Source organism: Camelus ferus, chromosome 6 (assembly GCF_009834535.1).
Source record: "Camelus ferus isolate YT-003-E chromosome 6, BCGSAC_Cfer_1.0, whole genome shotgun sequence".
Classification (NCBI taxonomy): Eukaryota; Metazoa; Chordata; class Mammalia; order Artiodactyla; family Camelidae; genus Camelus; species Camelus ferus.
In genome coordinates, this window is record NC_045701.1 from 14,911,345 (window position 1) to 14,927,271 (window position 15,927).

General features: G+C 39.9%; 1 protein-coding gene and 1 long non-coding RNA gene across 2 annotated transcripts in view; one reads left to right on the top strand and one right to left on the bottom strand.

Annotated features, from left to right (window-relative positions):
• The window catches only part of LOC116664105 (aromatase), a 104,284-nt gene extending 90,820 nt beyond the window's left edge, over nucleotides 1-13,464 (top strand). The window contains exons 4-10 of the mRNA XM_032481203.1: nucleotides 253-407; nucleotides 3,702-3,878; nucleotides 6,300-6,414; nucleotides 8,555-8,669; nucleotides 9,107-9,269; nucleotides 10,748-10,989; nucleotides 12,156-13,464. Of these exons, the coding sequence (XP_032337094.1) occupies nucleotides 253-407; nucleotides 3,702-3,878; nucleotides 6,300-6,414; nucleotides 8,555-8,669; nucleotides 9,107-9,269; nucleotides 10,748-10,989; nucleotides 12,156-12,413 (1,225 nt within the window). The 3' untranslated portion in view covers nucleotides 12,414-13,464. The remainder of the gene's footprint in view (nucleotides 1-252; nucleotides 408-3,701; nucleotides 3,879-6,299; nucleotides 6,415-8,554; nucleotides 8,670-9,106; nucleotides 9,270-10,747; nucleotides 10,990-12,155) is intronic.
• Nucleotides 1-15,927, bottom strand: part of LOC116664108 — a 109,082-nt gene that overhangs the window by 58,548 nt on the left and 34,607 nt on the right. The window contains exon 2 of the long non-coding RNA XR_004320448.1: nucleotides 1,978-2,049. This is a non-coding gene — a long non-coding RNA (uncharacterized LOC116664108). The remainder of the gene's footprint in view (nucleotides 1-1,977; nucleotides 2,050-15,927) is intronic.

Below are 15,927 nucleotides of genomic sequence, written 5' to 3' on the forward strand. Positions count from 1 at the left end.
GTGTGTGTGCGTGTGTGTGTGTGTGAGTGTGTGTTCTATCTTAAGTGATGCTCAGAAAGCAGGTAGGCAGAAGTATGTGAACTGGAGAAGGAGGTTCTTGTGCTAACACAAGTGCTTATTTAATCTGAATACTAGAAATTATGCATTTCATTTAGATCAACATGCTTTTGCTAACAAAGGCACCTGGTAGACAAAAACTTCACAGTTCTCCTAACACTTCACAATTAATCCCAAGGCTTGCTTTCTCTGCAGGTCCTCAAGTATGTTTCACGTAATGAAGCACAGTCACTACATCTCCCGATTCGGCAGCAAACTTGGATTGCAGTTTATCGGCATGCATGAGAAAGGCATCATATTTAACAATAATCCAGCCCTCTGGAAAGCTGTTCGACCTTTCTTTACAAAAGGTATTCAGGTGCCGGGTACATTCTGCACATCTGCCTATGAATATGCTATTTTTCAAATAATTTTTAACTTCTGCTGCTTCAGGGTTTTGAAATAATAACAGCTAACATTCATTATACATGTACTATCTGTATAGTAGGCACTGTTTTAAACTTTTGATAGTTTATCCCACAGCAACGCCATGTGGTAAATACACTTATCACCTACATTTTACAAATGAGAAAACTGAGGCTTACAGAGGTAAAGTAATTGCCCAATTTCTGCTAACAGTAACTCGTAGTACAGGAGAAAGCCACAAAAGCCTACATATCTAACCATTTCAAATACTGTGCGTCCTTTTGATGCACAAAGCAGTTACATGGATGTGAAAAAGAAATGGTGCGCTATATACCTAAAGTCACTTCAATTCAGAATTTAGTGTGTCAATCACATATTTGATTCAAAATATCTGTTTGCTGAAGGCCTCTGTGTGTGTGTGTGTATGTGTGCGTTGTAGCGTGTGCGTTGTGCGTATGTGTGTGTATATATATATATATAAAGTATATATTTATGTGTGTGTATATATATATTTATGTATGTGTATATATATATATAAGAAGGCCTGCATATATCACCTCACCCAGCCCATGAGTTTTATACTTAAGGAAATACATCTCTAGAGACCTTGTGGTTTAACCCCAAGCAACACAGCAGACACCAGACCCCAAGCCTCCTTATCTAGTGATTTCCCCCTTTACTACATGCTGCTGGAATAGAAGCCTTTGGGGAATAAACATGACCAATATTTCACATCAAAATCAAAGAAGATAGTCATGTCTGGAAAATGTGTCAGTGATAGAATCGGGTGCGAGATGGGCTGTAGGTCTGACCGTGCACCATGGATACTCTTCCCTCAGCCAGCCTCGGCAGTGAACCTAGATGCCTCCTGTGTAGCTGCCAAGACAGGGAAAAGCTATCCCTGTCCCAGCACAGAGGTGATCTTCCCACTACAGAGCTGAGCATTACCAACACTCAGCACAACTCTCTCACATACTCCATTGTCGTAGTTTCCTATTGCTGCTTGACAAATTGGCACAGACGTAGTGACCCCAAACCACACATTGATTATCCTAACCTTTCTACGGATCAAAAGTCTGACATGGGTCTCATGGGTCTCATGGGTCTCATGGGACTAAGATCAAGGCACTGGCAAGGCTGTGTTCCTTTCTGGAGGCTCTGGAGAGAAAGTGTTTCCTTGCCTTTTCCAGCTTCTACAGGCCACCCACATTCCTTGGCCCTTGGCTCTTTCAAAGATATTACATTCTGCTTATAGGTTTAAAATGTGGCTTTAAGCCCTTGAATGTACAGGCAAATCATACGTCAGCCTGGGAGTGATATTTAAAGCCAACTGGTCCATGCAAAGGCTTTAGTCACTGGAATCATTTGTCCCACTTCTCGATGTGACAGTCACCTGGAAATAGCATCCTGGTCTTTCATATGTGCCAAGTCCCTCCTAAAATCAGGAAGTATGCTGCCAACAAAACTTTCCTTTTTATACAGGCACGGAAATGGTTACAGTCTAGGACCACTCACCAGGTTTCCTGTTTTGCAAAGTCTGCCTTCAGGGGCCTCTGTAGCACAGCTGATTTGTTTTGTTTAAAGACTCTGAATAAAAAAGATATAAAAAAGAGAGGTTACTCCTAAAAACAGCTTAAAGAAACTTTAAACAAAGAGAGAAAGGAGAATTTTAAGAGTTAAACTCTCTTGAGATCTTCCTAGAAGCTCATAAATAGCCATCAAGTTTGTTTGATTTCCTGCCTGAGACCAGTTTTTATCAGTTTCACTGCCATGAAGCAACAAAGAAGAGCCTGGGTAATTCCAGGGACTTAAATCAATGCACATCATCATTATGAGGGAGCTAGATAAAAAGTGTGGTAAATTAAAAAAAAATTCTATGATGAAAAAAGCCAGAGAATTACTAGAGTCCAAGTTTTAGTGAAACAAAGGAAGATACATAAACAGTATATAACCTCCTAGGAGATAAAGGGGATAATGTGAAGGAAGAAGTTGTGTTTGTGTGTCTGTGTCTGTGTGTGTACTGCAAATATACCATATACTTTTCTCTTGAAACTTCATGATTATACAAATAATGGAATCAATTTGACATACAAAATATATCTTAATCCTTCTTCTGTATAAATATTTACATTTTAAGTTTTGTCATTTTCGATAAAACTTTATTCTCTTAAGGATAAAGAATTAGTTCTTAATTTAAATTATTGTACATTCTAAAATATAGAAGTGAAAACATAAGCAATAGGATCACTTCTAAATTCATTTCAAAATACTACATTTATGAAACTACTGGACTTACATATTTTTTACACTATCAATTCAAATAAACAAACTATTTAAAAACAAGAGTTAAACTCTCATGTTAGACCACATACCATCTCGACCCCTTAGTTGCTCAGATGGTCATGAGCAGAGCAACTGGATATATCACAGCCAGTTCCCTCTACCTGGTTTCATTCATTCATTCATCTATTCATTCACTCATTCATTCATTCCTCTCTTTGACACCAAAGAGAGGGACACCACATACTGTGGACTTAAAGTACAATGCTAATATAATAGGTTGTCACTGCCCTGAAAGTGTTCCCAGTCCTATGAGGAAGACTGCTAAGCCAACAAAAAATTGCTTCACTGTTACAGCATTGACTGTGTACAATAAATCTGGGAATAGCTTGGGAAGAAACCAAAATTAAGAGAAGGTTATGACTGGTAAATTTTTAAGACTAGCATTTTACACATATGACCTACAATTAAACAGAAAGTACTTTAGATAAAAAAGATAAGATACACTTTAAATAGTTCTGTAGCAATATTCTGATACCCACTGAAACGTACAATATCACCCTGGCCAAATCCAAACCTTCTTTAGAGGGAAATGTATACAATAAATATGGAAAATCCGTGCTTTGTGATTTATAACCACAATTACTAAATGCTTTATTTGCAATCTCACAAATGATTTGTCATAGTTAGAACTAAAGTGTAACTTTGAAGTGTGTTTTTAAAATATTTACTTATTTACTCATTTATTCGTTTATTTTTTATCATAAAGGTGATACATGCTAGTAGAAAATTAGCAGAATATACAAAAAGAATAAAAAATAAGATAACAATTTACACCCAATTATTGAATAAAAGTTTCTGAGCAATTAATCTTCAACCAGAAAAAGCCCACATCGCCTGATTTTGTGTGTCCTGGAGTTGAGAGATAGCTCACGCTGTCTCTGATGTGTACCCTTCAGCTTTGTCCGGCCCTGGCCTGGTGCGCATGGTGACAGTCTGTGCTGATTCCATCACAAAGCACCTCGACAGGTTGGAGGAGGTCCGCGATGAGATGGGCTACGTGGACGTGTTGACCCTGATGCGGCGCATCATGCTGGACACCTCTAACATGCTCTTCCTGGGGATCCCCCTGGACGGTACTGAAATTTTCATTCCTGGGACTTGACATTCTGCCCTTTATTCAACAGGGCGTGAGAAGGGTAATGGATCCAAGTAAAGATAGGCTGTTTTGTACACTGTTCTTCTTTAAATGCTTCTATTATTTCCAAAATTTCTTCCTGGTGTGTCTGCCTTGCTCAGTTATAAGATTATAAAATCCATACTAGGGGCTTATTTCTTTTCTATCACTCCTCATTGCTCTAGGAAATACGATTCTACCCACAGTTAACAGACATGATCATTTCTTTGGTCATGAATATATCCTATCACCAAACCTATGTATTTAACCATTTCCAACCACCCTTTTGGGCGTGATATCTACATACATATATATACACACAAACACATGCAACACATGTGGACATAAATATACATAGACACCTCTCTTTTGAAGCCACCAAGTGTGAGAACTTTGACTCTAACTGATAATAAAGGTGCAGCTGCTGCTGGAAATGATAATGGTAAGTAACATTAATTTAGTATCTACTATGTGCCAAGTAGTATAAAAAGTTGCTGCACACAAAGTTTGTCATTTAGCGTTTAGAACAACCCTGGCAGGATGTCTCAATCAAAAAGCTGCTTTCCACACTACATTACAGAAACAAATACTATAATACATACATGCAACTCTACCGCTAACAGAAGAACAAACATTACTCGTGTGCCTTCATTCCATTCTGCTGTTGTCAGCTGAATGGAATTTCTCCTGACTTGATTTCTAGCAGGGTTCATTCAGTCATACATTCATTCAACTAATATTTATTGATTGTCTATTTTATGTCAGTCATAGGTTCTGGGGACAGAGCAGTGAACTACAAAAAGTTCTTGCCTTCAAAGAGTTTACATCCCAGTGGGGTTATGGACAGTAAACAGGTAACCATCTAGTAATACATGAGGCAATAATAGGTGCCTTGAAGGGAAAACAAAGCAGGGCAAAGTGCTAGAAAGTGAAGGGGAGGTCTGGGGGAGGCTGAGGCTATTGTGGAGAGGGTGGTAGGAAGGCCTCTGTGGAGAGGACATCTGAACATTACCCCAAAGGAAGTGTGACCACGCACCACGTGCAGATCTGAGGAAGCACATCATAGGCGTTAAGAACAGGCACAGTGTTCTCACTTGTCCAAACCAGCTGAGCTTTAACACCTGTTCCCTGACTGACCACACTGGGACAAGCAGACAAGCGATACGACCTCCCTCTTTCTCCACTCTCCTTGCCTCATCTCCCCCGCTGTTTAATTATTCCTTACAAGAGTCTTAAAATTCTTATCTGACTGACATTAAGTTGGGAGCCCTGTCCACTCTGAGGACTTGAGTCACAGCCTCTTGCCTGATCTGCTTTAAGACAGAGACTCTGAAAGTCCTGCTTGCCTGTTCCACACACATCTCTCCCAAGGCTTGACAGCTACATATAAGTTCCTGCTCCTCGGTTCCCTGTTAGCCTTGATTCTTAGGAGGGATCAAATGAAGGGAATTGTACAGCTCTGTTAACTTATGGACACAGACACTGGTGCTAAGAACCTGCTTAGCTCATACAGATTGTGTATGTGTATATTCCTGCTGCTCTCCGGTCCTTGTCAAACTCTCAATTTGCCTGAGAGACCCAGTTCAACAAAGAGGAAAGGACATTGCTCTGAGGTCAGATAGAACCAGGCTCCAGCCCAGGGCTTACCTGCCACACTGGCTGTGCAGTGTTGGGTAAGCTTCTTCATTTCTATGAATTGCAGTTTTTGTCTCTGCAAAATGATGACATATCACTCCCCTAGCAAGACTGTCAGGACTAACAGAAGTCTCATTTATACATTACCTTGCCTTATATCTGATCTTTAGCAGTTGAAAATAAATGTCTATACCCTTTCCTTTTGTATAATTTGAATACAGTAGAGGTTTTCTTTTCTCTAGTATTCAATTTATTTCAAAACATCCTTTAAGAGCTGACTGTGCACGAGACTCAGAACAAGGCCTTGAAGAGTCCAAGATGAATTCTACCCACTGGACCAAAATATAAACAGCACAGTGGTGTGATTTTTTCCTTTTCATGTGCCAGAATCAAGGCCACAACAGCCATAATTACTAGGACCCTTCTTATTTCCCATGGTCAGGGAAACAGGAGGGAGGTGGAATCTCAGGCAAGGAGAAGCATGTGAGAATCCAGCATATCTCTTAATACAAAGTTGAAAATGGCAAATCTTGGTTAACTTCGCCAATCTAGATGCCAAGCAGAATAAATCACTGTTGATTTGTGTAGTGACATTCACGTGGCTGAAACGCCCACTGAAAGTGGAACCGTGCCCTGCTTAGAATCCCAGATGGTAGGAGAGTCTACGGCATCTTCTCCGACCAGCATAACCTTCTTGGGCTCACATTTTTGCTCAACTGCTCTTCTCTTTTTCTGTCTTTTCCAGAAAGTGCCATCGTGCCTAAAATCCAGGGTTATTTTGATGCGTGGCAAGCTCTCCTTCTCAAACCAGACATCTTCTTTAAGTTTTCTTGGTTACACAGGAAGTATGAAAAGTCTGTGTAAGTAACACACTTTGGAAAACTTTTCGGTGGGACTGGACGGGTGTGTGCTGTGTCTTAGATATTGCTGGGCTCTTCGGCAAGCTTTCTCCTCTCCAGAACCTCAAGGGAGCTGTTGATTAAGTTGCTGATGAAACACTTACAGCAATTTGGCAGCATGTGGCCAGACCACGGAGTAAGGGAAGCCTTTGTCCTGGGGCAGCTTTTCACGTAGGAGGCTGAGAGCTCCATCTCTGGGACTGGGACACTGCAGTGTTTGTGTTGAAGAGAAGGGTTACCTGAACCTGTCATTATTATTTGTCAAAATTCTCTTTGCATGTCTGGAAAAATGGAAACATGGTATCATTTTATTGTTTTGTTGCCTCTAAATGAATTTCACTTAATTCAACCTGAATTGACAGTAGTCACAAAATAATGTTTTCATAATGCACTTCAATAAAAAGTGGGAGATATTTAGTTATGTGTATTTTATCTTAGGGATCCTGTGATTGTAATTAAATGGCTTAAATACTGTGGTCTCAGACTAGTCTAGCAGAAGACTGGACAAATGCCCAATAGTCTACAGGATAATCTATGTGTTTTCAGAGTGTAGCTGCCAGCCAATAAACACTGCCACCTCTAACCACCAGTGGAAAGCCCAGGGGATCTAGAGGAAGACAGACCTGGTTTGCATCCTATCTCTACTTAGTAACCAAATGACCTTGGGAAATGATTTAAAGTAAAATATATCCTACCTTCCAGGGTGGGATATAGGTGAATGAGATCCATATATGTAGGGCCATTAGCACTGAGCATAACACATAGTAGGCACTAAATATGTTAGCTTTCTCCATCCCTCTGTTCGTATCTTCCCCGGGTCTTTGTGACCATCTTAAACTCTCCATCTCTAAAAGTTCCCAGACTTGTTTGAAGGCCCAACTTCATCCTGCCTGTATGTTTTGAAATTAGTAATATTAGCCTCCAGGGCGGATGTCAACTTGATGTTATTTATATCTTCTCAAGTAGTTGATGTATATCAGGTGGATGATTCGGACACTTGGCTCTTTATACATTTCACTTAGCTTCCACCAGAGCTTATTGTGACTTGAACCAAGATGGTAAAGGGTTCCTGTGTTCACTATGGTCTGATTTTTTGGTGTTTTGAAGAGTCTTATTGGTCAGCAGCTAAACTTGGTCATTAGTTTAACTTTGGTATGGTCAGCAGGCCCACAGAAACTTCTTGCATGAGACTGTATAATGGTTCTGTTCCATTTCATTAAAATTAGCTCATCAACACTCCCTATGTATACAACATTTGCCAATGATTACTAAACTAGTTTATATCTCCTATGTTCTAGAGCAGTAAAGAGCTAGAGGATTTTTTTAGTCTTCTTCTCCCCTTACCCTTGCAATAATGCCAGTGTTTGTTTTCCATTAAGATATAAAAGACATATAACATTACATTAGTTTCCATTGTACAACATAATGATTTGATATTGGTATATATTGCAAAATGATTATTATAAGTCTAGTTAACATCTGTCACTATGTATAGTTATAACATTCTTCTTCTGATGAGAACTTTTAAGATCTATTTTCTTAGCAACCTTCAAATATGCAATATAGTATATTAACTGTAGTCACCACACTGCACATTAAATCCACACGACTTCTCATTGTAACTCAGGTTTGTACCTTTTGGTGCTCTCCATCACTCATTTTGCTCCCAACCCCTACTTCGTGCCTTGGTAAACAACAATCTGTTCCATGTATCTATGAGCTTGCTTTTTTGTTTTTTTTTACGATACTATCAGTAAGTGAGATCATATAATATTTTTCTTTCTCTATCATACCAATACTTTAAAAAATATATTGGATTTAGCCTTTTGGTACCAGTTTTTAACTCTTAACTAGATGTTATAGCCTTGATTTTGCTACCAATATTCACATATCCTGGCTAACTCTAGTTTCTTAACTTGAAGTGTAATATATATGTAATTTAAGAATATTTGCAAAGAATTAAGTATAAATTCAGTTATTCATGGGCACTAATTGCTTCGATTAAATTAGATCATTTTATTTAAACAAATGCAAATGAATCCATTTTTCTAGATGTCCTAACTGACTACCGATAGATTACATTTTCACTTTTTATTTCCAGCAAGGATTTGAAAGATGCTATGGAAATTCTGATAGAAGAAAAAAGACACAGGATTTCCACAACAGAGAAACTGGAAGACTGCATGGATTTCGCCACTGAATTGATTTTTGCCGAGGTACACACCTGGACTAACCATAATTCCCAAACAACATGTGTATGACTATGTACAGGTGTCTAAAAATCCAATCCTGTTTATTGTTCCATATTTCTGCATTTAAATACTTGGTCTACTATTTTTATAATGCCCAACCCAAATAGCCCACTATTAGACATCCTGGTAGGTCTGACCTTTAAGATTTAAACTATTCTGTGTCTGCACAATACAAAACATAAAAAAACCAGGAAGTCCAAAAACACTAAACATATAGAAAATGGTTGAATTATTCAGCTTTCAGCTGAAGATTGTTACAAAAAATGTTCATTTCAATCCTAGAGATGTAATTTCTATGATTTCATTTTGTTGAGGTTGTTGATCCTTGAGTGCCACCTCCCCTCCTGTTCTGAAACATTTATTCACTTTACCAATGTTTCTCCCCCTTTGCAATTGTTCAGAGACGTGGTGACCTGACAAAAGAGAATGTGAACCAGTGCATATTGGAAATGCTGATCGCAGCACCGGACACCATGTCTGTCTCTGTATTCTTCATGCTGTTTCTCATTGCAAAGCATCCCCAGGTTGAAGAGGCAGTAATGAAGGAAATCCAGACTGTTGTTGGTAAAAATTTATCAAATAAATCATACAGCTTAGAAAACTATTCTTTCGGAATATCAGTTTCTATGTCCTAAGAATCTTAGGTCAAAATCTTTATTAGAATCCACCCAGAGAGCAAAAAAGCAAGTCATTGTGTCGCATTTTCACTATGCCAGATATGTCAAAATGATAGGTCTTTCTGTGTTTTCCTAATTATCAAAAAATGCTTGTTGAAAAATTTCAAATAATAGAGAGATGTGTAAAGTAGAAAACAGTATCAGCTGATTCCTTCCACCCTGCTCCCCCGTCTCATCCCATAACCATGGGGAACCACTGTTAATATTCTGCTGTGTATTCTTCAAGGTCTTTTTTTATTGGCCACATGAACATGTATATATGGTTTAATTTATCTGTATTTAAAAAAAAATGGGATCATCCACAAGGATCTGCTACCTATCAGAGGCAAAAGGCTTTTGAGGGTCCACCCAGGGAAATGGCTACCCCTTATGGCAGTGTTTCTGGCTTTCAAGCAGCCTGAACCTAAGGAATGCCTTTGGTTATCTTCTCCATCATCTTCCCTCTACCTCCCCATCCCAGATAAACATGCCCATTAGACTCTTAAGTGTACAGAGAGCAGTATGTGAGGAGCTGGGCTGTAAGAGTTCTCTGACCAAGTGAGACTTTCCTGAATATCACAGTTGTACAGGAGACAGGGATGCCTCAGGACCCTGGGTTGATTTTGATTCTGCAAAAGTGGTACCCCATTTGAGGATGCTTGGAAGCTTTTTCAACTTTGGGAGTCATCTGAGCATCTGTGACCAGTGTCAGGCCAATCTGAGACAGCCGGGGTGTCCGTTAATTCTCCAGAGGCATGCCTTTCACTGTAGTGGGGAGAAGAGGATTTGCCACTGTACCAAATCACGTCCTTGATGAGATGGGGAGGAGGGACTCTCAGTGATATGTTCTGACAGATGACTGCATAGGACACCAGAAGAGAAAATTACTTTGAACCTGATTAAACTCACCGTCTCACTCTGACTAGAGAAGGCATGAATGTCTTCTAGAATTTAGAGTAGGAGACAAAACTCACAAACCACAGAGGCCAGGCAGATAAATGTTTGAAGCAGACTGGGTAGCTCTACGTGATGCTGCAGAGAGGACGCCCCTCTAAAAGGTTCATCAGACACTCAACTTCAGCCCATTGTTGCCAGGCGGGAATGTGGATCCAACGTTACCTGGTTTTTAAAATTTTTCTACAAATTCAGACTTTTCTCTGAAAAACTCATGTGTTAAAATAATTGACTTCAAATCTGAATTTTCGTAAGACATTCTGTAGATCAAACATAACATACTTGGCCCAGGTTGCTGGTTTACATTAGAATCAACGATATAAATTTTTTCAACCAAGAGCAAACTGTTCTGCGGAAAGTACAGGAATTTTAATACTCATCACATGTTGAAACTAACATGACGTCCTTTATCCTTTTTATCTGCTCCCACAGGTGAAAGAGACATGAGGATTGATGATATGCAAAAACTGAAAGTGGTTGAAAACTTTATTTATGAGAGCATGAGGTACCAGCCTGTTGTGGACCTGGTCATGCGCAAAGCCTTAGAGGATGATGTCATCGATGGCTACCCGGTGAAAAAGGGGACCAACATTATCCTGAATATTGGAAGAATGCATAGACTCGAGTTTTTCCCCAAGCCCAATGAATTTACTCTGGAAAACTTTGCCAAGAATGTAAGAGCCCTTCCTTAAAACACTTGAAAATGTCAGCTGTTAAATCCGCTCTGGTTCTGTGTTTGTACCATGTGCTTTTCATTCTATTTACTCATTCCCTTCCCACCTCACCAGGACAGCATGTTTCCCCTAGTTTGGAACACGGCCACCATGTCTGTCCTCAAGCCAAGGAGGCTGGGTCTCCAGTTCTGGGAAATGTCTTCATGGAGGCCACACAATAGGTCAAAATGTGAAAAATTCAGGCCCTTAAATCTGCCTAAAATTCAGCAAATTTTGTTTAATCTAACCAACCCGCTTTTCCATTTAAACTGATCACTTTAGAATCATGTAGATTCAGCTGCAGCATCACCCAAGCCTTCGAAATCCGTATGTGCTTCAGCTGCAAATCAGATGAGATGAACAGATTCGGTGTTTGCAGTCTGCCTTTGGTTCCCCAAATGGCCCCACAAGCAGTAGGCCCCATTCTAAACCAGCTTGGGCTTTTTCTATAATTGAAGTGTGCTAGAGATTCTGCCTTCATTATGTCAAGTTTAGGCAATGAGGTTTTTTAACCTGAATTATCCAGATAGCTTCCCCTGTGCCTCTTTTTCCGTTTTCAATGGGGAAGAGACATGATCTCAATTAAACCAGTTCTCTAATTCATCCTGTTTCTAAATGAGCAACCTGCAGCACGTTGGCAGTTGGTCAAAAAAAAACTTACTGAGGATCTATTAAGTGCCAGGCACTGTGTAAATCCAAATGGGGATGAGAAAGACAGAGATATTTAATATATCCCATTAAATATTTGTATAACTAAAAATATGCAGATGCTTGGAACTAATAGGCAGGGAATCTACACCTCTGCCTACGTTTGTCCCTGTCACCAGGCTCTATGGCCTGGCACAAAAACGATCTTTGTCTCCGTGACGGGCAGAAGAGTAGTGACGCTGTGGACGTCCCACAGAGCTAGCTGAGTATTTTCCTGTCCGAGGCTGTGTCTCTATCAAGGAGTGAATCAAACTGGATGGACAAAGGGGCTTCTCTGAGTTAGTCACTCCTCTCCGTGAAGGAGCCGTATGGCCAAGAGGCCAAAACCAAGCGTTCTGACTGTGTTTTCAGGGTGAGTCAGACAGGGAGGCATGGCTCTAGCCTTACTACTCTGGCTAACTGTCTGACTGTTTTCCTAGGTTCCTTACAGGTACTTTCAGCCATTTGGCTTTGGGCCTCGGGCCTGTGCGGGAAAGTACATCGCCATGGTGATGATGAAGGTCACCCTGGTCACGCTTCTGAAACGCTTCCGTGTGGAGACATTGCAAGGCCAGTGTGTTGAAAAGATACAAAAGAAAAATGACTTATCCTTGCACCCAGATGAGACCTGCAAGACCAGGGACCTACTGGAAATGATTTTCATCCCAAGAAATTCAGACAAGTCCCTCGAGCACTGAAGAATGTTGGTCAGTCCCTGCTCTGAAGTATTTCTCAACAGTATTCCACATGGAAACCACCATCTTTACCAAGAGGTCCTCCTCACATGAACATTTCATAGCGTTTTATAGGCTTATTTCCTATGAGTTGTCAGCAAGCCTATCTGAGCTTATCTCATCTGAGCTTATCTACACCAGAAACCAGACTGCAAGAGAAAACATGGAGGCCTAAGTGTTTGTGCAAGAAGCTGCAGCCTTAAAGACCCAATTCCACAAAATGTGCTTTGGAAAAGACCCAGCAGCAGAACTTATGACCTCCTCCCCGTGGTTTCTCCACTGCCCTGCCCTGCCCTGAGAAGGGAGAAGCACTCATGCTGATTAGAAGAGCCAGGCTGGAATCTGGGTACCTCGGATCAAACACACTTGTTAGTGTGAATAAGGGGTTCTGATTTGGTTTTCGGCAGGGCTGGGGACTGTAACATCCATCCTTTGAGAAATTCTTACAAACCTAGCATTTGACTTTTCCTATGGATCTGTTCAATTATCTCTCGTTTACTCACATGGGATTTGTCTGTGGCAAAAGTTAAATCGAAGACTATCCTTTCCCAACCTCTCTATTCCTCAGCTACTTGCTTCTGATACAAAAGGTATAGATTCAGGTAATACAAGGTAACTTAGTAACAGCCAGAGTAAAATACAATTAGGACCATGTATCTGCTGTAGGAAGAAAATTCACACAATGCATTTTAAATTCAAATAAAATTCCTTTTTTCATGTTTGCATTGTTGCTTAGCTCCAGGAATGCAGTAACCAAGAGATAACTTTAGGTGATAGCATCTTAGCATCTAGTAACTCTTGCCGCAGCTCCAGCGAATTGAGGGGAGGGGAAGTCCTCTGAATCTATATCTGATTCTACAACCTAGTGGTTTAAAATGCCTAAGGACTGCTCCTCCTGTTCCATTATCCTTCTCCCTCCCTCCCATTGCCCCTCTTTCTTTCCATGACCTCAAGAGCAACAGATTAGTAGACAACGTGGCTAGGGTAGAACTCCTGCAATCACTTTTTATCCTACCTCAGATTTCACAGTTACTTTAGAGATTTAATAGTCACCTAGTTTATTTAATCCCTGTATGCAGCCTTGGGAAAATGCACACCTTGGAATCAGCTCTGGACAGTGAATCCAATAGATGAGTTAATTTTCCAAATACTACTTTCCCTGTATTATATCCATATTGCCATAAGAATGTATCTGCTGAAAGCCATTTAAAAACTAAAAAACTAAACTCATTTACAAATATGTAAATGTTTGGTATTAAGTCAACCTGAATATTCTTCTCATCCTGCTGTTTGGCTATAGAGCAACAACTGAGTATAGAATGAGGGTGTAAGCTCCTGAGAGCAGGAGCTCTTTTCTTTCTTTTGGAACCCATGATCGTCTCCCATTCTTACTCCCCATATTTACTCTCAAGATCAACACTGAATTGACTCCCTTGCTCAGAGATACTATAATTGACCCAGAAACAAAGTAAATAGGAGGCCAGTATCCTAAGAATTCAAGGATGGGCATTGTAAGGGAGCAAATATTTGAAACTTGAACTATCTGGATCATCGGTATGACCTAAACATATGTGGAAATATATCTGTGTACTCAGATGTCTGTAGTCAGGTCTAGACGAGCATCCTAATAATTCAGACCCATGAAAGAAAAGCCAGGATTTTAGACTTAATGTATCCAAATTAATTCACTTGATGATTATTAAGAAACAGTTTACTTTGTCTCTAACTGGAGCTCCACTGTAGAAAAAAACAGACTTTGGATCAGTATACTTCACCCATCCAATTCCCCTGAACATCTGCTGTATTTAATGTGTATATATGTAGCCAAGGCCATCATCTATACAGTCAATGTGAAATGGAGATGGATATAGTTGTATATAGATAACACAGACACAAAAATTTGCTAGGGGAACACTGGGGTGGGGGTTGGGGACAAGGGGAGAAAGAAAGTACTGGTTTGCATGATCTAAGCACACTATCCCAGAAACAAATTATCTGGGTAATTGTTCAACTTGTCACTGTTTGGCCTGTATTGACAAACCTCATATGTTTGTACAGGTTTGGCTTACAGAATTTGGAGTATCATTGACTTTTCAGTGGGCTAGTGAACTTATATTTGAAAACCCTGTTTTCTCTTCAGAATTTTGCCTAATTGTTAAGTACTTAATTGTCACTCTGAATGTGCAGTGGATTCTGTTTTCACCAGCTCTCAAAGAACTAGGCTGTATAAATTATCAGTGAAATGCATGCATTTAGGGGCTCCATCATTTTAAACTGTGACAACTGTAGTCTCGTATCTTTGGATGTTCCAGACACCTCCCTTCTGCCTTCAATTGACATTCTACTTTCCCTTCTCCCAAGTGGAAAACCATCTCATTCAAAAAAGCCCCACATACTGAGAAGTGCCAGTTGGAAATTGTCACTTTTTATTTCTAAACAGCACCCCTCACCATTCACGGTGCTAAAATTCCACATAAATGTGTGGCATTGGCGCACCGGAAAGAATGCAAGCTGGGCCTTCCTCAACCTCCTGTATTAGTTGGGCTCTGGGACTAAGTCTCTCACTTGTACTTGCAGAAAGACTTGCTAAAATAAACTTCGTCAAAGTAGGAAGCTGAATGGAATGTGCGATACTTTCAGCTGAATTATTTAACAAACAGAAGTCAAGGGCTGAACCTTCCATGACTCAACTCAGACAAGGCTTCCTGAATGAACTCCCTCATTCCCTCAGTGCAGCTTTTAGCAGGTGTTGGCCTCCATCTAGGGAGTCACTGATATACTCTGTTTACACCAGCTCAACATGACAAAAGGAATGCATTTAGATAAGACAACCTGGTCATTAAGTCCAGCCCATTAGCCCTACCTACCTCTTTCTATTATTAAGAAAGCATTTCAAAGTATGAGAAAAATGAAAATCATTATGTAAGTGTAAGTATAAAAATGTCTAGAATGTCAAGAATAAATTTGAAACCATTCTAATTATAACCAAAAGCATTCTAACTATAACCTGACTACATTTTAATTTTTTAATAATACATTTCTTGCAATAAAGTTCTCAAGTTATGAGACATGGAAGTTGAGCCTGTGGCCCAGGTGATTTTTAGTTCCTTTCAGTTCACCAATTCCATAAATAAGGAAGAAGTGAAGCCTTGAATCTCAGAACAGCATTTTCTTAAACATATGTTTTTTTTAAACTTTCTATACCTCAGTTTTCTCATCAATTCAACCAAAATAGTAATTACCTCATACAGTTGCTGTGAAAATTACAAGGGATAATTTATGTGACACTCTCAGCACAGTGTCTGGTATAGGGCAACCTTTCAATAAGCCTTGGGCCTGATGGTAATGATGCTCAGTAATTGGGCTGATTATGACACCTTGAAAACTCTTTTCATGCAGAGGAGGGAGCAGAAGATGTACCAGATGCTTCAGCATCTGTGATCTCATCTTTAGCTTCCTGCACATGGGTGTAATTGCC